The 24,002-nt window shown below is 43.9% G+C and overlaps 1 protein-coding gene across 3 annotated transcripts in view; it reads left to right on the plus strand.

Annotated features, from left to right (window-relative positions):
• SGK1 (serum/glucocorticoid regulated kinase 1) overlaps positions 1-19,507 on the plus strand; it is a 70,801-nt gene extending 51,294 nt beyond the window's left edge. The window contains exons 1-12 of one of the 3 annotated variants that reach the window (XM_014874262.2): positions 11,235-11,519; positions 14,095-14,170; positions 14,604-14,679; positions 15,123-15,227; positions 15,657-15,740; positions 15,844-15,975; positions 16,238-16,350; positions 16,543-16,666; positions 17,008-17,103; positions 17,217-17,372; positions 17,485-17,574; positions 18,277-19,507. In XM_014874262.2, coding sequence (XP_014729748.1) covers positions 11,282-11,519; positions 14,095-14,170; positions 14,604-14,679; positions 15,123-15,227; positions 15,657-15,740; positions 15,844-15,975; positions 16,238-16,350; positions 16,543-16,666; positions 17,008-17,103; positions 17,217-17,372; positions 17,485-17,574; positions 18,277-18,444 — 1,458 coding nt within the window. In that variant the 5' untranslated portion in view covers positions 11,235-11,281 and the 3' untranslated portion in view covers positions 18,445-19,507. Of the gene's footprint in view, positions 1-11,234; positions 11,520-13,475; positions 13,995-14,094; positions 14,171-14,603; positions 14,680-15,122; positions 15,228-15,656; positions 15,741-15,843; positions 15,976-16,237; positions 16,351-16,542; positions 16,667-17,007; positions 17,104-17,216; positions 17,373-17,484; positions 17,575-18,276 lie in introns of those variants that run through there. The other 2 variants (XM_014874263.2, XM_088161758.1) reach the window with 2 other exon arrangements.
• The last annotated feature ends 4,495 nt before the right edge of the window (positions 19,508-24,002 follow it).

The following is a 24,002-nucleotide window of genomic DNA, read 5'->3' on the forward strand; positions in this document are numbered from 1 at the left end:
AAAAAAAAAAAAAATTCTTCCTCTTCCCATTCAGGAGGGATTGGCTAAATGAGGGACAACACATAGAACTCTACACTAAGTGTTTTGAGGGGACAAATACATGTTTTTGACATTATAATGATATTTAGAGGGGCCCTGGGTATCACCCATCCCACTCCAAGGCCAGACTGTGATCACTGCTGGAGCAGGTCAATGTGGATTTTATCTGGTCAAGACTCGGAAACCCCCAGGGATAGGGTTTCCTCCAACTCTCAAAGCAACCTGTACCCAGGCTGCTTTATGCTCCAGGTGGGCATTTTGCTTCCTAATGGCCAAACTGAACACTCATCCTGCTGCCAGTGCCCCCTCTCACACCTTCTGTCACCACTGGGAAGAGGCTGGTTCTGGTGTCATTGTAGCTGTTGATCATGAACCCCTAGGTTGCTGTTCAATTGTCTTTGGCCTCCTATTCATCAGATTATACAAGCTCAGCTCTTCAGCCTCTCCTCAGTGGTCCTGTGCATCAGAACCTTGATAGCCCTCCACTCTGGCTCCCTCCAGTTTTATAACATCTTTCTTGAAGTGGGTGGTCAAAAATGTCCAACTTTCCCATTTGACTTCACATCCTATTTCCACACCCTCTTTGACTTCACCCTATGAAGTAAAAACATGAGAAATTACCTCAAATTATTTTGATGATGATGATGTTCCACTGAAAGTGACTGTAGGTGATGATGTTGCTTTCAGAGGGCTGGCTTCAACTTGAAGCAGCCAGGAAGAAAGAAAGGCCTGAGAGAGAAAAGAAGGTGAAATGAAGAAGCAGATTAAGGCAAAAATATCACTCCAAGGAGTAGTGGAAAGGTTGGAAAGAGGACAGAGGAAAAAAACAACACTGAAAAAGAAGACATGACAAAGACCAAGGGAGCAGTGTAGGAAATTACACCATAACACTTTTGTTACACTGTGATCCAGACAAATGTAGATTAATGTGATCTACTTAGCAAATGGGGATGGGTCAAGTTTGAAATCATTTAAGCTAAGAAGTTTCATTCTCCAGAGAGGCGAAAGCCAATGGCTAAAAGAGTCCTCTAAATAATTGTCTTGCTCTAGATCATTGGGCATGTTGCTCAGGAGCTTTATGATGACAGCCCTTGAAATATATCTTTCATTTATTTCAGTTCCTTTATAGCTCTGCAGAATTACATTTTTGTTTTGGAGTGGAAAGTCCAAAATATTCTCTGTTAGGGATTTTGTCTCAGCTTTCTGTGCTCCTCACTTGCAGCAGCATACACAAGCTCACCTCTGCCTCCCAGCTGACTGATGAATGACTTAATAAGGGGAATAAAATTGTCCATACAAGGACTTCCTCTAAAAATTACTTCATTGCATTGAGAGCAGTACACTACCCTCCCCACAACTCTGCAAACATCTGACTAACAGCAACTTGCTCAAGAGAAAATGAATAAGCAGAACTTCACTTTGCACAAGAAGAACTGTCACATTTTTGGGTTTTTTCCTTGGTTATGGAAAAAAAATCACATTACAAAACCAAAGGAGTGAACAGCCCTGACATCATGAGGGCTGGCAGTGTACTCCAGACTAGATAATGTTTATGGAAAGATGAGGGCTAAATTTCTATCCTGTCAAATCTATGCATGGTTAAGAAATGGCTTGATAGGCAGGATTGGAGAGGTCTTTCATTGTGTTCACACCTTGCTGCTGTGCATATTTCCCTGGAGTTTTTGTAGCACAGATGTATAGCAGAGTTTTTGGGGTAAAAGAGAACAAATTCCTCTCAGAAAATACAGCCTGGAAAATAGCTTTCTCTTTTTATAGAAGTCAGAGCATTGTTTGTTGATTCTTGCAGCCCAGAATGGCTCTACAACACTGCTATTTCCGTGGGATGTTGTGTTTGTGCGACCTGCCTTCAGCTGTTGTGCCGTGTTGCTATGTGCAAAGGCTGACAGCTGGTGTGTTTTGCTCCAAATTAGTGCCTGCCTTTCACTCTGGAGTGAAGTAATACCTAAACGCAGGGCCAGATTCCAGTTCTCTATGGAAATGCCCCCAAAACAAGTGAAAATACTACCAAAACACATGCTTTGTACCCATTTCCTGATCAGTCACACGATACTTCCTCTTTCTATATGGAGTTCCCCACACACTCCCACATTAGTTCCCTTTTTTTTTCTTTTCTTAGCAGTCTAAACATTTCGCATTGTGAAAAGAATTCAGCATCTCAGCAGTTCCACATTTCTTGTAAGCTGGCCCCACAGAAGTGCCAGGATGCCAAGCCATGCTCATGGATGATGGCATATAACCGGGAAGCCTGCATTTCTTCCCCTGGAGGCAATTCAGAGTAAAATGGGATTTTGAAATCTATTTTAAGATCTCCTGTGAAAATGACAATGTCTTAGAAACAGGACTTTTTACAAGTCAATAGCTGTAATACATTGATAAAATAGTTGTTAATCAGTTTAGCATACTTAAATTGCTTAAAGAGCATTTGAATTGCCTCTTTGTTCCAAGCAAATGTTCTCATGGTCCAGGATCTCATCTTCAGCAATGGTTCATACCATTAGATACCATTCAGAGGTGTCTCAGAGTCTTTTACAGTACTAGAAGTCCATTGAACATCCGTTGGTGACCTAAAACAATAGCTGCAAAATTTTTCTACATTATCAGTAAAGCAAAAGAAACATAGAAATAAATGAAATAATATTCTCAAAACACTCTTGACAAAGGTGGGTGAACGCCCAAAGCTTAATTTCATTATAGGGTTTTTTGTGAATTTGAATCTTTTAGCTGTGCTGCACAACGTGATCCATTGATAGTTTTCAAAAAAAAACTAAGTAATCTCTGAATCAACAAGACTTGAGAGACTGTTAAAGGCACAAGATACTGAGAAATGCTCAGAGAAGTTTATGCCCTTTGTACAGCAAAGTGGGACCTGATGTATCAGTCTCATAATATTCTTCAATGTTTAAAAACACCACATCTGAGAATAAAAATGTGTATAAAGAGAAGATACTCATTATATTAATGAAATAATGTTGGTTCTCACAGTTTCTAACCTCATAATAGACTTTTCTCCACTCCAAGAACAAAACACATTTTCCTATTAAGCTGTTTTTAACAAATATGCTCACAAGTTCATTAGTCACTACCGTACATATAAGTATGTTTCAGTGAGCACAAATTCATGAATAGAAGTCATTTTATATTATCCTATGATTCAACTCACACAGCCAAAGTGGCTTGGAAGTTCATGAGTTGTACTTGCAGCACCTAAAGACAAATATACTTGAAATAATCAAGGTGAGTGGTCTGGGGTTTCAGTACTTAACAGACCTTTCATCAGTGTGACCTGAGATGAGATGAAAGAGTTGTGAGTTCTGTGTATGCTATTCAACACAGAAGAGTCAAACAAGATAGATTAAATATGCATTAAATTAAATGCACATTCACAGATATATATGTATTATATATATACACATAATATTAAATATGAGAAAACTGTTGTCTGTAAAAAGTACAGACAATATTATCTCCAGACAAAGCCGAGCATACTTTACTACCCTGCACTATCTATTTTGAAACAGATATAGTGAAATCAAAATAGGATTAGGCAGATATAGAGTTACTACTCAGCTGAATCTAGCATATGCAGATCATTGCGTATTTCATACTTTCATATCTCAAACACTGGCACTAACACTTTTTCTTCCTTTCTGAGAAATGTTTTTCCTTTCTGTGGCCCTTGTCTGCCACTAAGCACTAAGGAACTCAAAACTGTGGATCAGGTCAAAAACAGTGCTACTTTCAAACCTCATGAAACCTGGGAGAAGACAGCATTTGACTTTGATCCTGAGTCCAATGGTTGTGATTGGAACCACACTTTTGAGTCAGTCAGTCTGGGTCAGTCACCAAAGGAACAAAAGTGCTGTCTAGTCTTGCTTTGTAAGAGGTGGGCTATATGTCCAATAAATTGAGCATGGGATTGAAAGTCACAAGCCTCAAAAAATGTTTATTCTATTTCAAGCTCATCATATGACAATGACCCAAGTCATCTGGCTTCCCCATCTTCTCATTCTTTAAAATGTCACTGTTAATATTTGCCTGTTTGAAGGTTTAAAGGGCTCAGGAAAAAGGCACACATAAGTGAAAATCTTTGCTGAGTGAAAATCATGAATAACAGCACTGGTAAGAGAGTTCCCTATAACTATAGAGAAATCCACAGTGCTATGCTTTGCAAGTGACTAAATTATGCCATTGGCAGCTAAATGATGCTTAGCCTTTCTGCATTCAACCTTTAAATTTGCCCTCAGTGGTTCATCTGTCTACACTAGTGGTAGAATACTAAAGGCAGAAAGTCTTGTTTTCAATCTCCTATCTCATTGGACAGTACTTTGCTTAATCTCTTTATGCTTTGATTTCTTCACCTGGCACTTTATCTGTTTTTCTAAAGAACTCCCCTGTCAACAAAGTACAAGCTGCTTAGTAATGTTTCCTATATTGCAGCAAGCTAAGGCACGTTCACAACAAGTCAGAGTTCCAGGACTCAATTTTTCTGATGCTCTATTAAAAATACATAGACATGGTCGATTGTCTTTTTCATGCTCTTTCTTTTATTAAAAAAAACCCAAACAAACAAAAAAAAAATCTAAAATAAAATTTTATAGCGTTATTAAGCCTGTCCTGTGTGAAAGATTGTGGCATTATATTCAGCTAGGCAGAGAGGTGTTGTGGTCATCTCAGTGAGGGTATAGAGATTAGTGTCACATTGAGAATTATGTACCAGCCACACTGCATTCACCAGCAATCCAATAAGCTAGACCTGCTCTTCCTCATTCCTGCATGCAAGCATTTTCTGAAAAAATATCATAGTGTAAGGTTCTGACAGGAGCATTACAGAAGTATCACAACTACTTGGAGCATGGCACACTTGCGACTCTGTATTCCTTTTTATTTTACAAGTTTAAAATAACAACGCAGTGAAGGTGTGTAAGATCAGTAACACCACGCATTGCCCACTCAGTGGGCTGGGACATGTCTGCCTCCACTGCCTCCAGCTTGAGCTGTGCCAGCTGAAGAGGCTGTGCCCAGCTGCTCATCACCTGGCTGACTAATGCACGTCAACGGGAGCTCCCACATGGAGATCTGCCAGCTGATCCAAGGGTCGGTAACACCCACCATGTGGGTGCTGATGAGCAGATACAGATGCACGGGGATGAGGAAGCCTTTCAGCCTTTTCTGAAGGCTGGAAAGGTCATACACAGCCTGTGGTCCACTGCATGACTGTGCATGGATGGGTGTCTGTGCTTGTCAAACCTCCTGATTCTTATCCTTGAATTGGATGAAAATTTGGAGATAGTCAAATATGAGTTAAGAGGAAGAAACGAGAAACCTCAGAGGTAAAGTTGTTGGACCTGATATACATAGCAGCAGATGCAAGAGTTGTTATGCAGCCAGGTTATATGTTCCAGCATCTTCTTTTGGTCTTGAGGTCTAGTAAACCTATGGACAAAACACTTGAGCTTTTCTTTGTGGAGTCACACAAAGCATTTACAAAAAACTAAAGGCAACTTCTAGAAAAGTAAATAAAATCTGTATCAGAGGTTTCCAATTCACTTCAGGGCTTAAGGTGTTAAGAAATGGATTGATTGGAACACTACAAAGAGATTCACAGTGCAGTGAATGACTGAACAGGTCTGAAAATGGCATCTGGAATTAAAATATAAATTAATGTTGGGAATGTTTGTGGCTTTTTCTTTCTGTGTCTGCCTACAGAACAGCTGTGAGACTTCTTTGTCTTACTATAATGTTCTTTGTGGTGATCGTGTGTTGTGGGAAAAGCACTTTCCTGGCATTTCCAACATCTTGGATGGTGACAGGTGATGCTACCAGTTGCCAGTTCAGTGTGAGTATGGTTATACTTCCTTCCTTCCCCACAAATCTAGATTCAGGTCTTTCCTGGAATAACAGGTGCCAGTGTTCCAAGTCCCTAATTTTTCACTGTGATGGATGGCTCCTGCTGGGAAGTGGACCAGGGCTATGGTAATATCAGATATCTCAGTATTCCTCCAAGGTACAGCAAATGCCTGCAGTGCCTGCTCTGGCTCTTGCCATCCAAAACTGTCTGTTAACAATGCACGTAATTACACAAATAAGGTTGGCAGATACGGAATATATATTGCTGTACAGTAATCTTAATCCAGATACTAGAATGCGAGAAAGTTAGCTCTGCATTTAATTTTTGGTTGTGCCACAGATCTCCCTCAGATGAGACACATTGTCTACCTTGTGGTTCAATTCCCACCTTTGTAAAATAGAACTAATATTTTCACATCTCTCTGAGATGATATCAGGCACAATGCAAGGCAAGATAATGTCAATTAATTTCAAGAAAACTGGTATGTCTTGAATATCCACTGCAACACACGACCACACAGGGCTGCTAGCTGGAAGACAACATGTATAATTCAACTTTGAGGAGCACTATGGAGAGTTATAATAATGTTACAAGTATTCTTTTAGGTCCAAAACTAAATTAGACTAAGGTCGGGGATCTCTGGCTAACATGTATGGTGTTTACACTTGCCACAGGATTTTTTCTTTTATGAAAATATGGATAGATCAGGAATAAAATTACCAGTTCTCTCAGTATATGTTGACAAAGTGATTCTCTAAAGCGATTCCACATCTTATACATATAAAGCTTCAGAAGTAAGAAAAGAAATACCCATAACCCAAGTCAGCCCTCTACTTATCTGTGGGTTTCAGGACCAAACTCCTTCAACTAAACAGTAGACACTGCCTGGTTCAGGCCACAGATACACGGAATTGCCTTCAGGGTGCTTGTTTGTCTCTTCTGACCAAGGAGGATACATTTGACGACTATATGTCTAACTTGAGTACCAAAACCTAAGGAAGGTAAATATATTATGAATGAATATATAAATATTTTTACTATTTTGGACCAGTTACCTAGGGCAAGATTAAGACTTCTTCTCTTGCTCTCTAGCTTAGACTAATTAATCTACACTCAGAAATACTGTAATTACCCCATATTTATCTGAAAGGGACCCAATATCTCCTAAAATCATAAATCACTAAATACAAATCACTGTCGATAAATCCCTTTTCAGCGTGCATATTTTGCATCCTTCTGCCCGGGACACCTTTTAGCACTTCTTGCAAGAAAAGCTCCTACAAATAATAAGGAATATTGAAACTCAATATAATGGCAAGAGACACAATGTTATCACCAAGAGGAAAAGTATTGACACCTGGCAGTGTGCTTCTTCCTTTATCAGGCCTCTGTTTTCACATGGCCAAGAACTGAATTTGTTGTTTTGAGTTAAGACCCACCTGAGCTCTCTAGCAAAAATTCCTCTCTTTGACAAATTCTCCCTCCATTCACATCATTTAGTACCTTATCTCTAAGGTTGATGGAGGACTTAGAGGCTTAAAGATAACTTTTAAGATAATGAACTGATGATGACGACAATCATGATGATGAGGGTTTTGTATACACATAAAGGACATTGAGATATCCTGGTAGCCAACACCTAGTGGAACACTAGATGAAGAGATAAGGGAAAAAGAGATGACCCTATAGCTAGGCTAGTTCAGCTGACATCTATTTCATGCAAGATGTGCAAGAAAACTTGTTCAGATTATGTCCTCGATAGAAAATGCCTAAATGCGCTTCTGCTACTATCTTTTAAAAACTAAAGTGTTGGAAGAAAAAATCTGAGTGCAAGAATCAGCTGACAGTACCTGCTTACACCATTCATTCTGGAGCTCCTCACATAAGGCTGCCTTGTGACCAGAGGAAACCAGCAGACTGAACTAAGAATCACTAAGAATGTTATTTTTTCTCATGACTCGCTTTTCATCACTTTTCCATCAGATGTTTTCACCTCCTTTTCCATATTAGCACTATTAAGTTCTGATAAGACCGGATTCTGTGCAGTCACAGTACATTAAAGTTCATAACATCAATAATGAATTTAAGTATCTGTCATCCAGTGCTGTTTTATGAGAACTCTAAGCTAGACAGACTAGACAATATTGCAAGGACTTTTACTAACCTTGGGGTGGCACACTCCCAGGAAGATACACTCTCCCAGGAAGGCATACAAATATGGTTTTTCTGCAGTCATCCCTCTCCGACTGCGACAGGCTGAAATACCTGCAACATTTACTCATAAAGTCACAGTGACAACAACTCTGTTAGACTCAAATCCATGTGCTGGAAATAAAATGGAGGTCAGGGCATTGTTTATCAGCTATTTTAACTAGAGGTCAGTTCATCTAAAGAATGCTGTAATTTTCCACTGGTTTCTACAAGGATGGGAATTACTTTTTTCTCAGCACAGCCCTGCATCACTCTGTGATCCTGTGAGCATAATCCCTTGGCACTAAAGCCTCTTATTGACAATGCAGTAAACCTGCTCTGTAAGCATCAGAAAAGGGAAATAAAAGATGTTCCAGATTTGTATTTGACAAAATATGACACTGAAATCAATTAGATGTTTCCAGATCAATAGGGGCTTCAGTCAATAAACCTCCTGTCAACACAATGTCTAGCAGACCTGTTGACAGCATTCGAAAGCTCCTGATTTAAAATCTCTTTTGGGGCTGTTATTAAAGCTGTTACTCAGTTCCTTATCTGTTGGCTGCTACTCGTAGACATAATTTGTGGGGGCAGCCTGAAGGTCTTGACTGAAATTTTTGTCTGTTGCACATGAAACTTGGAGGGTGCGCATGAAAGTTACAAGGTTTGAGACTTTTTTTGTTCAGGATTTACAGGAAGAAAATAAAAGCTTATGAGATTTTGTTTCAGAAGACAGATGCTGTTAATGAGTATCATTGTCTTCTGTAGTTGGGGGCTGTGCCATTCCTGCACTCCGAAGCCTGAACTTCATCTTCGTTTAATTAACCCAAAGCCAAATACTGCTGAAAATATTTGCAGAATTCGAAGAAGTTTCCTTCCAGAGTCAGCCAAGTAATTCTAGGAACCTGCTGCATCCTAAGGTCTTGATTCAGGAAGATAAGTAAGCAGGAATTCATTTATTCAGCATTGAATTCATTACCAAACTGAAGTCCAGAAGCTATCAGAGAATTGAATTCCTGAAGGATTGAGGCACTGAATTCCGCATCAGACAATAATGACCAGGACAGAATCAGAAGAGAGTTCACAGGTTCCAGTTACCATGTGGGCTGCTGAAGCCTCTGACCTTCCTGAAGGGCAGGAGGGAGAAGTTTCTGTGTGCCCTGAAAGCAGCGTCAAGCAGGACTAACATCTGCCTGCCCAACACAGATGAATAAGCTCTCCAAACACAGGCCTTTCTAGGGAGATGAATTTACACAGCTCAGCTACTGCTGAATGTGCTTTGAAATGCTTTGAGCAATACAGGCCCACGCTAGTGATGAGCTGCTGTTCTTTCTTTAAGACAAATCTATTCACATTCCTCCTGGCTTTATTTCAGGTATGTCCCAATCTCTGTGTCAGCAGGACCCTGGGGTGACCCATGCCAGTAAGCCAGCATGTTGTGTCTGCTCTGCCCTCTGCCTACATCTCCCATGGTTCCAACAGTCTGTGTCTTTCTGCAACTCTCACAGCCTGGATGCGGGGCCCTGTTTTGGAGGTTGTCATGGTGAAGAGCTTGATGAGCATCTGTTTAGCTAGTGCTACTTTTACATGGAATACAGTTACTTGGAAGAGCCAAATGCTTCACATTAGGTTACAAATCAAATCAGGTCTCTTCCTTCTTGCAAGTGAGCAACAGTTCCTGGAGTTTTCTGAGCTGCTTAAACTCTGGTACTGATGAAGCAGTATCATGCCACTCAGAAGGGCAGTATAAGATTGTCAGAAGGTCAGTATAGGCCCAAAGTCCATGCAGGTCTGCTAGGGTTACTGGGTTAGCTGGTCAGTTATCATTATCTAACATTACATTATTATATGAGAAGGAAAGAACAGGCAACTATTCAGTGATATGCTCCAACCCATCCCTGGCTTACAGGAATCTGTGGTACAGGAACATTTCAGGTCAGACATGCTGCCTGTGTATTTAAATCTTAAGTGTTTTTTTTCCTACTGATTTGTTCATATGCTCTTGAACTCACCCATTCTTTTGGAGTGTACATTCTGGGGCAAAGAGTTTTATAAACTTATAGTATTCTGTTTGTGGAGTCTCCCTTTCCCTTTTATTTTCAACATCTACCTTCTTTATTACTATTACTATTACTATTATTATTATTATTATTATTATTAATAATAATAATAATTTGCTTTGAAAAACTCATAATTTAGAATTTCAGGACAGTTTGTAAATTTTTTAGGATGAGGTAGAAGAGTAACATGAATGTGGAACATCACTGTAATTCTCTTACTCTTTTCCTGTATTTACTTTTTAGCTGTACAGCCCTAAACCGTTGTCTGTACAAATTTTTGATACAATTTATCGAGATATTCACAGTGTCTGATGCTTTCATATAAGACTTGGCATCTGAGAAATGGGATCTTTGATTACTTGCTTCTTTCTTGTGTTCTTTCATGACTGTCAAGTATTGAGGCTTGCTGCCCTCATTGTAAAGAAAAGTTTTAAAAAGCAACTTTAGGACACTCCGGGCTTTGGAGAACCCAGTCCACCAGCTTAAAACGCTGCATTAATTTTAACTAATAAAATAATAATAATTCGTCCCTTGGGTGGCATCCCTCCCTTCCACGTTAAGCACATCGCTGCCTCGAGGCCCCTCGAGCGCGGGTACCGGCAGGTGTGTGCCGGCCGGACCGGGGGTGCGCGGCGCCGGGCCGGGCGGTGGCGGGCGGCGGGGCAGCGGTGCCGCGCGGGCGGGGGGCGCCGCCGGGGCGCTGCCGGCGGAAGGCGCAGGGTGCCAGGTCGGAGCGGGGCGCCGGTCCCGCCCCGGCGCTATCCGGCCGGCGGGGAAGCCCGGCCGGTAGCCGCAGCCCCGCGCCCCCCGCAGGCAGCAGCGGCAGCCCCCGCCCCGCCGCTGCCCGTGCCGTGCCGTCCCGGAGGGGAGGGGGCGCAGGAGCCGCGCCGAGGGTGCCCGGCCGCTCGCACCGCGCCCCGGCCGGGGCAGCGTGGGCAGCGCGAGTTTCCGTGGGGCAGGGCCGGCCGCGGCCGGCAGGTCAGGGAGGGCCGGAGCGGCCCCCCCGCCCCGCTCCGCCCGTGCGTGTGTTTGTGTGCGCGCTGATTACAGTAATTTTGAGGGTGATGTTGCAACGGGGCAGAGTGTGCGGGGCGGCCCGTGCTGAACTTTATAACGCTCCCGCATGTCAGCCGCCCTCGATAGTGCGTCCATAAAGGGGTCAGCCGGAGCGCCGGCCGGCCTCGCCGCCCTCGCCGCCTCCCTCCTGCCTGCGGGCCGCCCGGCCAGGAAGGGGAGTTATTCGGGATTGCAGCAGCGGCCGGGAGCGGGAGCCCAGACACAGCCTCCGCGCCGCCGCGCCGCGCCCGGGGTCCCGGCAGGCAACAAGATGAGGGGCAAAGAGGAGAAATCATCGCTGAAAGGTGGGTTCACCGGTCCGCCCTGGCAGGAGAACTGTTCTCCACGGGGAAAAGAACATTCCTAGCAGCAGGGTCCCCGCGCAGCGATGTACCGGGGTGCGTGCGGGGGGATAACCGAGGCGGCTCTCGGTACGAACAGAGGCCAGGTGACTTGGCGAGAGCAGCGGAGCCCTTGCAAAAACACCGACTCAGAGCGGGGGCGAGAGCGCTGGCGCTGGTGCAGCCGGCTGGAGCGGAGGAGCTTGCGGGCGGCGTGGGGGGCCGCGGCTGAGCCGGGAGGACGGCAGTGGGTGTCAGCCTCTGGCAAGCTGTGCAGAACTGAGGGTGGATTGTGCCGGAGACTGCCCGCGGGCTGGGAGCCGCTTGCCTCAGTGCACAGCTGGCAGGAACGTGCCGGGGGGCATCGTCGTGGAGCCTGGAGATGCCAGGGGGGCAGCGGGCAGGGACTCTGGTGACCCTCCAAATTGTGGATCTCTAGTTTTTAACACCAGTACTCTGAAAACAGTACGAAGGGGCAGAGAAAACTGTCTGCGTCTCTTTCAATCAAGCGGGGTTTTTTGAGGAGAGTTTTGAATCCCATACTTTATTGTGGGGTTGTTTTCTTGTTTGTTTGATTTTGTTTTTTTTTTTTTTTTTTTTTTCCTCCACTTACATTAATGAGGGTGGCAATTTCTGTGTGCAACAGAGTGAGGAAAGCCACAAGTGGGAGAACCTAGAGTCCCGCCAGCTGCAGTCCGCATTTCCTTGCTTCTCCCGTCGCCGCTTCCTTCCCTGGCGCCGGCTCCCTTCCACTTCTCCGCACCGGGACGACGGGGCCGGGCAAGGGCCCCTTGCTCCGGGAAGGACACCGGAGGCTCGGAGCGGAGCTGGCAATCTTCCCTTTTTGCTTGTTTTGCTCTCTATAACGCCTTTGTAGCGCTTTTTAAAGACCTGTGCCCAGCTCGCAGAGGTCTCTCCGGGTCATCCGTCTTGCTGGTGGAGGTGAGCTGCTGCCTTTGACTGCTGCCGTGCTTGCCATCCCCCCCGAGGCGGAGGGTACAGGCATCTGCCAAGGGATGCCGCCCAGCGGCCGGCAGTGGTTATGGGGGGAGGCAGCAGCACCGGGTACAGACAAAAAAAAATCAAAGAGTAAAAAGACGGTCTCCGGGCGGGGGGAGGACGGGGGCAGGTTGCAGCTGGAGCCGCTGGCCGCAACCCAGCGCCCTTCGTTCAGACAGCGAGGCGAAACACGCGCATGAATAACAACACCCCGTCGGGTGGAAAGTTCCAGCCGCCTGTAGGGCTCAGGAGCTCGGCACCCCCCTAACCTGTGCCACGGCTGCGAGCGGGGATGCGCCCCGGCGGGGGAGCCTGGCGGGAGGCCGTGGTACCCTGCGCCTCCCGGCAGGAGGGCCTGGCTGCATCCTTTCACCTTGGGCTTCGTGCATGCACCAGCGCTCCCGGTGTGCCCCCGGCGCGCCCGCAAGGAAGCGATTGAGCCATTAAATCCCGGGTACACGGTGTTCCCAAATGACCGTGTACAGTAAAAATCCGCAGAGCAGGGCTGCTTCCCTTTCCCCCCCGCCCCCCCTCCCTTACTGCACTTGTCCAGCTCTCGGTCATCTCCCCACCTTTTCTAGAAGATTTCTGCTCTCTCCTCCAAGTTCAGGGAACGGATTATTTTTTTCCCCCGTTGTTTCCCTTTTTGGCATTAAAAAAATACTTTTTTTTTTCCCCCTTTTTGTTACGTCCCAGCCAGGATCAGGGCAGTGCACAGAAGGGAGATTTGTTTGTTTTATTGAAAACCGGGCAGGAAATTTTGTTCTTCTGAGTCACTACGGCTCCTTCAGGGAAACGTCAGCGTCCCTTATCGCCGCTTACCCGGTGCGGCGGGACCGACAGCGGACGCAGGCTGCGGGGTGGTGGGTGGGACACCCACACTTTCGGAATAAGTGGTCGTCCTAAAGACAGAGCCAGATTTCAACTTTATATAACCGTAAAATAAGTAGGGCCGATTAAAAAAGAGGGTGGGGGGAGAGAGAGAGAGCCGGGGTTACCGGAGTTTGCAGTGAAGGGGGAAAAAAAAAAAAGGGATTTCATGAGTTTGCTTGTGGATGCTCGGCATCCTGAGGCAAGGTGCTGCGGGGGTGCTGTGGGGGGGCTCCCCTGAGGGTTGCGCTCAAGGTAGGGCGGTGGTAAAGGCAGCGACAATTGCCTTTCCCTCCCAGCCTCGACGTCCCCCGAGGCGGCCACAGGCCGCCCCCCAAAGGAGATCGAGGGGGGTGCGATTGTCGCCGCCCCGCCCCAGTCCCGCCCATCACCGCCGCCACTTAAACGCCGCCGGGTGCTCCGCCAAGTCAGTGCGGTGCTGGGAGCTGGTGGTACTGTGCGCTTGCCGTTTAGTATCCTCTCGCTTCAAAATGACCGTGAAAGCCGCTGAAGCGTCTGGTCCTACCTTGACTTACTCGAAGATGAGGGGGATGGTGGCCATCCTCATCGGTGAGCGGCGTAGGGGCTTCTTCGAAGATGCTCAACGGGCTGTGGTTTTTCTGTCAGGGGTGCTTAACGATTTTCTTTCTCCTTTCCTTTTACCTTATAGCTTTCATGAAGCAGAGAAGAATGGGACTAAACGACTTCATTCAGAAGATAGCCACCAACTCCTATGCATGCAAGCAGTAAGTGTCAGAAATTTTGGGGGGATTTCGGTCACAAATATCAATAGATATTGCGAGATCTAGTTTAAAAGTAATGTTTACTGTAATTCCTCTGGCATTACTCTTACGGAAGAGTTTATTTGTGTTGTTGAGGTGTTACTCACTTCGCAACAATCTCCGTGAGTTTGGTTTGGAACAAATAAGTCAAAGATCTCTAGTGACCAGTCCCTATTATGTACTGTACTTAGAGTAGAAATAAATTTTTTTGTATGATGGAACTAACTGCCTCTAGAAAAATTTTACTCCATAAATCGAATAGATTTGTTTTGGTTTCCTTCTGTAGTAGGCTAAACCAGAACTCCTCTTCAGCGATACGTGCTTGCCCTCTGGCGGAAAGATCTGCCTGCTGCTCCTGGTAACTCTCCTAATCATGTGCTCTCTTATCTCCTTGCAGCCCTGAAGTTCAGTCTATCTTGAAAATCTCTCAGCCTCAAGAGCCTGAACTTATGAATGTTAATCCTTCTCCTCCGGTAAGTAGATTTTACTCAGCGTGACGTTTTTAGAACATCAATTCAGCCACTTATAGAAGTGTAGCGAAATTAGCATCATGAGTATTGCATTAGTGCATCTCATAGCACACTAATGTAAACAAGAAAGAGTAATCGGGTTAGTCTGAAACTTCTGCTATTTCAAACATGAACAAGAAATGTTTAAAAGTGTTACGAGTTGTTACATCATTACAGAGTGTGTCTAAGACTTCAACAACCACATCTAAGTAAGCTACGATTGTTAGACTCTTCTTAAGCAGTACCTATTAGTTTAAGATATCTGTTAGAGATAAAGTTTTAGTGGCAATAAGTGTGATAATCTTTATTTTCAAGGTCACTTCATTTATGTTTTCAAAAAGGAGAAATTGTTGGGACACTTACTGCTGAACTGCTTTAATGAATGTGGTATCTGTTTATTTTTCTAGCCCAGTCCTTCACAGCAGATTAATCTCGGCCCATCATCCAACCCACATGCCAAACCATCAGACTTTCATTTCTTAAAAGTGATCGGAAAAGGCAGCTTTGGGAAGGTAAGCGTAACTTTTTTTTTCATTTAAATTTATTTACTATTGAGCTCTTCTATGAAATACCGGAGAGTGGGGTTTGTACTGCCTTTAGTGAATGGCGGTCACTTAAACCAAACATGAGCACATCCTTCTGCCCAGCGTGGGGAGAGGGACAAGGAGCAGGGACACTTCATTTGAATGAGTCACAGAAGAGCCAGGGAGTTCAGTTCACTAGTGCTGTGAAGAATAGAATACTTTGCTTTTGGAAGAGAAAGAAACTAGACATAGTATCTTTGGGCTAGATTAATCTGCCAGAATGGTAACAGTGCCAGGCATTTCCAGTAAAGGGAATGCACATTGAATCTAGATGGATGTGGCAGTGCTCAGCAGCTAATGTAAGGGCTTGTTGCTGGTCATGTTTACAAGTTGTTCTGGAATTTTATGTACTTTCAGGTCCTCCTTGCACGGCATAAGGCAGAAGAGCAGTTCTATGCTGTTAAAGTCCTGCAGAAAAAAGCAATCCTGAAGAAGAAGGAGGTAAGCTGCCCTTCACAATGCCATTGTAATGTCCATCAAAAACATTTTTTTTTGCTACTACTAAGCAAGTGTACTAAATATTGATGATTTCTGATGTTTTCAGGAGAAGCACATTATGTCAGAGCGCAATGTCTTGCTGAAGAATGTGAAACACCCCTTCCTGGTCGGGCTTCACTTTTCCTTCCAAACTGCAGACAAATTGTATTTTGTCCTGGACTACATCAATGGTGGAGAGGTAAGCAGTAAGAAAATTAAATAGTATTTCCTATCATGTGGTAGGATAGACATTTTCACCCTTCCTTTTAAATACAAAAAAAGTCATGCAGGAGAAGTTACTAGATTGAATATTTCTGCCTGCCAAGTTTTGAACTACCAAAGGATCATTAGGCCATTTCCTGCTATTGTTCTCCCTTGCTATATATGTTGAGTCTAATTAAGTGCATTGTTAACAGGCTTTGGCGCCGTTTACACAACTTTGTTCTCTCTGTCTCCTGTAGTTGTTCTACCATCTCCAGAGGGAGCGTTGCTTCCTGGAGCCGAGAGCCCGATTTTATGCTGCTGAAATTGCCAGTGCACTGGGCTATCTGCACTCCCTGAACATTGTTTATCGGTGAGCAGCCTTTTTCAGCTTGTTGTACAGAAAAAGACATGCTTTATTAAATAAGCATTGAAAAGTTCAGCTCAGTAGGAGCTTGGAATTGCTTTTAATTTTGTTGTGGCTTAGTGAACTTCTGTAAAAAGCTGCACCTAAAATAGTCTCACTGCAGCTCCTCTAAACATCTTCTTTCATCTCTTCCTACAGAGATTTGAAGCCAGAGAACATCCTGCTTGATTCACAGGGGCACATTGTCTTGACTGACTTTGGACTCTGCAAAGAAAACATAGAGCACAATGGCACAACCTCCACCTTCTGCGGCACACCAGAGGTATGTACAGCCAGTCCTCCACTGTCAGAGCAACAGCAAGAGCTGTTGCCATCAGTGAAAACTCACTTGTCCCATGTGTATGTAAGGCTGGTTACATGAGCAGGGGCCATTATGGGCCTTCTAATATAGGGCTGCCAGTGAGGACATGTAGGACACGTGGAGCTTGCTGAGCAGGAGAGAGCAGCTCTCAAGCCATCTGCCTGTTTGTAAAAATATTGTAGCTTTCCTTCAGCTTAGCTATTGCTGGGATTCAATAAGCTGCTTTAATTCATGAATGGGCAGGCTTTCTTGATTGTAAAGATCCCTGTGGCTCACATGGTTCTTTCCCTTCTCTTACACAGTATCTTGCTCCTGAAGTTCTCCATAAGCAGCCCTATGACCGGACTGTGGACTGGTGGTGCCTTGGAGCAGTCCTGTACGAGATGCTTTATGGCTTGGTAAGCAACAAATCTTTCATGACAGATCAAACTAGCTTACTCGACCTTTCCCCATAAGAAACCCCATGCCTGGCTGTCAGCCTCATTAACTCCCCCTTTTCTGCATCCCACAGCCACCCTTCTACAGCAGGAACACCGCAGAAATGTACGACAATATCTTGAACAAACCCTTGCAGCTGAAGCCAAATATTACCAACTCAGCCAGACATCTCCTGGAAGGCCTCTTGCAGAAGGACAGGACAAAGAGACTCGGTGCCAAGGAGGACTTTGTAAGTGCAAACTGGCCAGTGCCCACATGCAGTGTGGGACGAAGACTGGGCCATACCATACTGTTTACATTAGCTTGGGTCTGAATTAATCTATTTTTTTCTCTCTTAACAGATGGAGATTAAGAATCACATCTTCTTCTCCCCAATTAACTGGGATGATCTCATTAATAAGAAGATTACACCCCCTTTCAACCCAAATGTGGTACGTATCACTTCTAATTATAGAGTGCATGGAGAGTGTCTTTTTACCCCTTGTCTTTGTGAGGTACCCAGGAGCCAGGAGCAAGTGGCCGGATGGCTGTGTTTGGGGAATGCAACTTTCCTTCCCCTGTGTCTGTCCAAACAAAGTTAATAATAGGTGGTAATTGACTTTCTGCTGACGATCCATCTAAATTTAGCTGGTATTTTTGTTCTCTCACATGCTTCATTTGCTTGGCAATTTTATAATAATCCCCAGCCTCCCCATTTTACCAAAGGGGAAGTTAAGGTACAGAGAGCAAGTAGCTTTCCTAGGGCAGACTTACAATTGGCTTGTCAGATACTAACATGTAAAGTGAGGGATCGAGTTGTGGAGGTTGTTCTCCATTGCTTCCTGAGCATTTTATAAACTTCATTTAACAACTAGGAGATCAAAGTCCTCCCCTGCAAACTGCTGTGTGGCAGAGCGGCATATTTGCATTTAGCTTCTGTTGCATCAGCTTAGTGGGAATGTAGCCATGCTAAATCAAATCATCTTGTTTTTAGTGAGATAAAGTGCAACAGGATACTAAAACTGTCAAAGGCTGTTAAACAGTGGGCCTGAGGCGATAACACTGTGAGTTTCCGGTACAAGGGTGCTTGTCTCTATTGAATTGCACACTCACAAAATATTTGGGTCTAAATTCCTTTTCCACCCTTTCCACAGAGTGGCCCCAGTGACCTGCGACACTTTGATCCGGAGTTTACAGATGAGCCAGTCCCTAACTCCATTGGCCAGTCCCCTGACAGCATCCTCATCACCGCCAGCGTCAAAGAAGCCGCCGAGGCTTTTTTGGGCTTCTCGTATGCCCCACCCGTGGACTCTTTCTTGTGAACGTTTTTCTTTTATTCTTTTTTAATAATAATAACAACTATTATTTTTATTTTTTGTTTGGCCTTCTGGTGGAACTGCCAGTTGACCAGTCACCTTGAAAGAGAATTTGCACATTTCCACCATGGCAGCTTTGCAGCCTTAATTTCAACTACACTGTTTGCTGGAAGCTTTTTTGAAGAGCACATCATTCTCTAAATGAGCTTTACAGGCTTTTCATTTCCATTTGTTCTTCCCCCAAAGTGGTGCTGTCTTCTTGGGAAAGAAAAAACAAGAGTGACTGCTGCCATTGACTGCTACGGCAGATCATAGGAGTAAGAACAAGCGGTTTTGTAATCGTGCTCGAAAAGCCTTTGCTGAAGATCTATCTGAACGTGATAAGGATTTTATGAAATGTGCCTTTTTTCTGATGAGATCTTGTGAGCTCCAAAGCTTTCCCTGTTGCAGAGTGTGTTTCTCAGTTCATTTATGTGGGTTTACTATGTGAACAAATGGTATGCGTGTGGTCTGCGTACTACAGATGGACTTAGTTTAAAGCATCAGTGTGACACTTGCAGGATACCACAATGTGGGGCATTGTTTGTTTCTTCCATATTTGGAAGATAAATTAAGTGTAATTTTGAAATTTCTTTTGTAAATCTATACTGTCAACTAAAATTAGTGAAATGGGCTCACAATTACTTGTATCCAAATGCTTGAAGAAAGCATTGCTGCTATGAAAAAAGATTTCTATTTTTAGAAAGGGTTTTTATGGACCAAAATGCCCCAGCTGCAGTCGGTCAAAGCTGTTGGTTTCTTTTTTTTTTTTTTTTCCTCTCTCCTTTAGTTTAAAAGATATCATCTGTAAAATGGGCATTATTTATGGTCTTGGGGTTTGAGGGATTTTCATTCCTGATTGTATGTATTGTAAAAAAGATCTGTACATTCAGTTGTAACTCTAGATGTATATTTAAACTTACAGACTTACTTGTAATGTATACCATCATTGTAATGTAATTAACATGGTTATATGTATCATATTTTTTGTGACCAGACCCATAGGTTTGCAGTAAAATCCTGAAAAATACTTCCATAAACTCTGTCTTATTTTAAAACAAAGGTTTTAGCAAGATTTCAAAAATTAAAAATAAATCAAAGCTGCCACTCAGCTAAGGTAATTTTGCTTAGGTGTGTGATGGTTATTCCATCAAACTGCACCCGTAGAAGTCTTACCATGGATACAACTTGGCAAAGCACATAGATACAATCTGGTCTTCCACCTGTGGGTGTAAAGAGTGGTTATGTATCAGTGTGGGTGTTCTTTTGTGGTACAAATGCTCCCATTTCCCCAAAACTAGCTTCTCTGCCTCAAGCAAAGTGAAGGTACTGGTCTCTGGTGTACATAAAGCACAGCTACACTTGAATTATGTCCTTAGGTAACATGTTTTAGCATGGTGTTGTGGACATACACTAGAAACAGGCTATGATGAGATGGATGGAAACAGCTCCTATTGGGCATCCATCCTCGACTATCTAACCTCACTGCTGTGATGTGGGGCAGTGCACTGTACTCAGAGTTTACCAGCATTTCAAAATCTTTTCAGGAGCTGGATTTTACCCACTGATCATATGCTTGCAGCTGGGGTAAAACTAACTAAACTTAAATAGTTTTTTGTTACTGAGTACTGCTACCAGATAGCCTGCAAGAGGGACTTCTGGCCCAGAAGTAAGATAACCACTTCTTCTGGGGTGATGTATGGCTTTTTATTCTGAGGAACTGTGAGCATCTGCCCCTTCTTTATAGCTGCCATTATCAATTAGGTACTTCAGTTAGTGGTCTTAGCAATTCTGAGAATCCTAATGAGTAGTTGCTGAGAAAAGTTGGTTAGTCAAATGTTGCTCAGGCTGCTGCAATAACAGCAGTGTAAGCAAATCTCTAATAGGAGTGGTATTTCTGTTCATTTCATTTCTGAGATAAAAGCCTGCAGTAATTTTCTAGCTTTTATTATCTGTTTGATGTAGGAACAGAAAAATGTATGGCTTTAGCTATAAACTGTTTCTGGGAGACTACACTCAGAGCTGAAAATGCTAATTTATAGCAGCCAAGAAACCTTTCAGATTCCATTATTATCTGAAAGAGATGCAGTCACCTCCCCCTCAAACTCCCAACAAACTCTGAAATTCATGCATTCAATAACACTTTGAATAGTGTACTGACAGGCTCTGCAAAGTCTTCCACTGCTATGATGTCCCTGAAACATCTTTTGTGCTGATGACTTGTAGGCTAGAGATGTTAAAACATATAGTGCTAATTTGTCTCTACAGAAAATGAAACTGTGCTTGCTAAGCAACGAAGTTGTGCATTCACATTATCTTTGCCTCACATTTCCCAGTCATGAGCAAGGTGTTGCGTGCAGATACACGAGCAGAGAACTGCAGCTCCAGGGTAACAGAACATTAAATACCACCCATCGTTTTCAAGGAAAACAACCTGCTGGAGTAATTAATGACGAAGAAGTATAAAACTTCAGCGACTCAAAGGTGTACATCATGTGCTTTTCATCTCTGCCAAGATGTAGGGTATTATTTAAATGAGTTCCTTTTAAAAAACAATGTCTGATTGTAATTCTAACTGTTCTACCATGCGTAGGCTTATTATGCTGCTGCTGCTTTTTGCAAAAGTCTGCAATTGCTAGCAATGAATATTCAACACATGCTGCCTCAATTGTTTAGGGCAGAAAAGGGGAAAAAGTTGTCCATGATTTTAGTCTTGCTGATTTTGATGTATTACAGTCATGACTGTATGGAGAATCTGTGGAAGTCAGCTAGGTTTTGGGTTTGTTGTTTCGTTTGTTTTATGGAGTTCTGTGTCTATAAGGTCTGTATTTCCTTTAGAGAAAAGTCTCTGCACTGAGAAGCAATAGGCTAGGATTCCTGAAATCAGGTGTTATGAGCTATTTTGACTAAGATCTGAATCTGTATTTTAATTTCATTCATTTGTAAAATGGATGTAGTCATCCACACTTTCTGCTGGTGGCAGTGTTGTAACCAGCACCAGCTTGGATAGCTTTATTTAGCAAAATGGTCAATGCAACTAAACTTCAAACACTTATAATATTGTACTCTGCATACAAGCATGGTTGGGCTTTCATATGCTGTTTGGGTGGAGTGCATTGATAATACATGCAAAATATTTAAATACGTAAATGCAGACGTCTCACGTAGCGTATGCTACTTATCTCCATGTACCAAAAGCCATGCACCGTTTCATGAGCCTTAGAGAGATAAGAGAAACTTCTTAGTGACTATTTTTCCTGTGCTTCTTATACTCAGCAGGCTGGAGGACAGACTGGATCATAAACAAATTAAGCAGGAGGTTCCTGTCTCTCCCCTCAAAAATGCCCTTAAAAAGTAGTTTATGCCCACCCTCTATAGACTTACAATGAGCCTGGAGAAATTAATGGAAAAAAACACGATTCTAGTGCAGCCTTGCATCTCTAGTGAAACATTTCTACAGACAGATGCTAAAAATGAGGGATGCTGCTCAGAAAGAGCCTTGGCCAGTGGCCCTAATTCAGCATCTTACCTGGGGTACCTAAAGGCAGGTTGAGATGAATCTGGGCCCATCTGGACTCTTCTAAGAAGAGAAATGAAATAATGCATGACATTATGCTCCTATTTAACTGCAACACCAGCTCTACAGATGTTTATGTGATACCATGTGGCTGTAGTTACCCTAATAGGGCTGGTATGACAGCTTACAGTAAAGATGATTTCTGATGCTGCCCACAGTTGCAGTTTCTACTATGAAGGCTTACATCTCAAGATAGGAATAAAATTTTCCATGCTGGGTAGGCCTGATTATGGAAAACTTCTGCAAAAATGCGTCCAAAACATTCCAAGAATGGGGTGGGGGGGTAATGATCTGAAAAAGAAAGCTTCAAACTCTTAATACAGATATGTACAGACACAATTTGTCCAGCAGATTGCTTGAGAGCCAGGTCAGGCTCTGAAAAGAAGGTCTCTTCTTCGAGAGACAGGAATGTGGCAGCTCCTGGCTTTCCTGCACAGGTACGGGGGCACTGCAGTGACAGCCTGTGGTCCCCAGGTGTGTCCGTGTGCTCACCTGCAGCTGTGTGCAGTCACATTCGCAGCCCTGGGTGCTCGCAAGGCCCGCAGAGAGCGGGGCCGCGCTCTGCGCTCGCTGCGGGCCCGGGCCGAGGGTGACACCCTGTGGTGCGGCCGGGCAGCGCTCGGCTCCCGCCGGGAATGGGAACGGGAACGGGAAAGGCACGGAGGCGCTGCCGTGGGTGGGTGGGAGCTGTCGGAACTCTGGAGCAGGAGCGCGTGGGAGACCGCGCCTCTGGCATATGGTGCCCTTCTCCTGCACCTGCCTGAGCCACTGTTTGGAGCTGATGCCAGAGAGGGGGCAGGAGCGATGTCACAGCTGCGGCTCCTCTTGCAGGCAGGCGTCAACCCACGATGGTGGAGGGGCTGCGCTCCTGGAGTGGTGCAGGCCTTACTAAGCCCAGGTTTCCTTGTCGGATTCAGTCTTCCGTGTTAGATCCCCATCTGGACTCATCTGCCCCTGAGAAGCACCAGGCTAACACAGGAGTTGCCTCCTGAGTATTTTTTGGTGCCTGGGTTGCCAGCTGGGTGCTGCCTCTCTCCTTCTCCAGCAGCAGGGATAAGCAGCACCAGGCAAGAGCAACACTGCACTGTGTCCACGGATGCTTCAGCAGTTCCTTATTTGGAAAGGTTGGACTATTTAGGAAATGATCCACAGCCTTGGCCTGTTGATTTGGCAGGGATCTGTTCACTGAAGTATCTCTCCCCGTGAGGGAGGATGTGAAGAATTCAGTGCTCTGTGGATGGTCTCTCACATGTTGATGAGGAGGAGATATCCCCCAGTTCAGGCCATCTTCTATGAATGTAATATATGAAGCACACAAATAAGTGGTTTATAGGATAAGGCCTAAGCCTTCTTAGACTTTATCCTGCTTTCTCAGTTCGTGTAAGCATCCTTCCCTCTCTTCTTTAGAATATATACTTATGATTGGTTTCTAGTGGTTTGGTATTGAGATTTTCTACACTGGTATAGAAAATCCATTTACTGTCTTTTGAAATCTATAGAAGCATATCTCTAATTTTGTAAAGAAGTAATATTCTGTATAGTCTACTGGAGAGTAGAAATCTAGCACACAGTCCTATATATTTTCAAAAATATATTGTAAGTCAGTCAGTTACCATTTTTGCTTTTCTCAGGGAAATAAATTTATTAGTTCAGGTAAATGCACATACTGCTCTGAAGACAGCTGTACAGCTAATGTCTCCCCAAGTATACAAAGTATATGCCATACAGAGTAGCTTGCTCCTGAGAACTGCTCTGTATCAATTCAATTATAGATGCAAGAAATAGCCTTTGTATTTGAACAGACGTAATATACACCATACAACCACAGCTAATGACTGTGCTGAAGTGAACCCTGAAATATAAAATAAGACTGATGTGTGGGTATATAGGGATCTAGCTTTTCTAACGGGACAAAATAATCCATATACTTCTTTTAAGTAATGACCAT

The sequence above is a fragment of the Sturnus vulgaris genome, chromosome 3 (genome assembly GCF_052056855.1).
Source record: "Sturnus vulgaris isolate bStuVul1 chromosome 3, bStuVul1.hap1, whole genome shotgun sequence".
Classification (NCBI taxonomy): Eukaryota; Metazoa; Chordata; class Aves; order Passeriformes; family Sturnidae; genus Sturnus; species Sturnus vulgaris.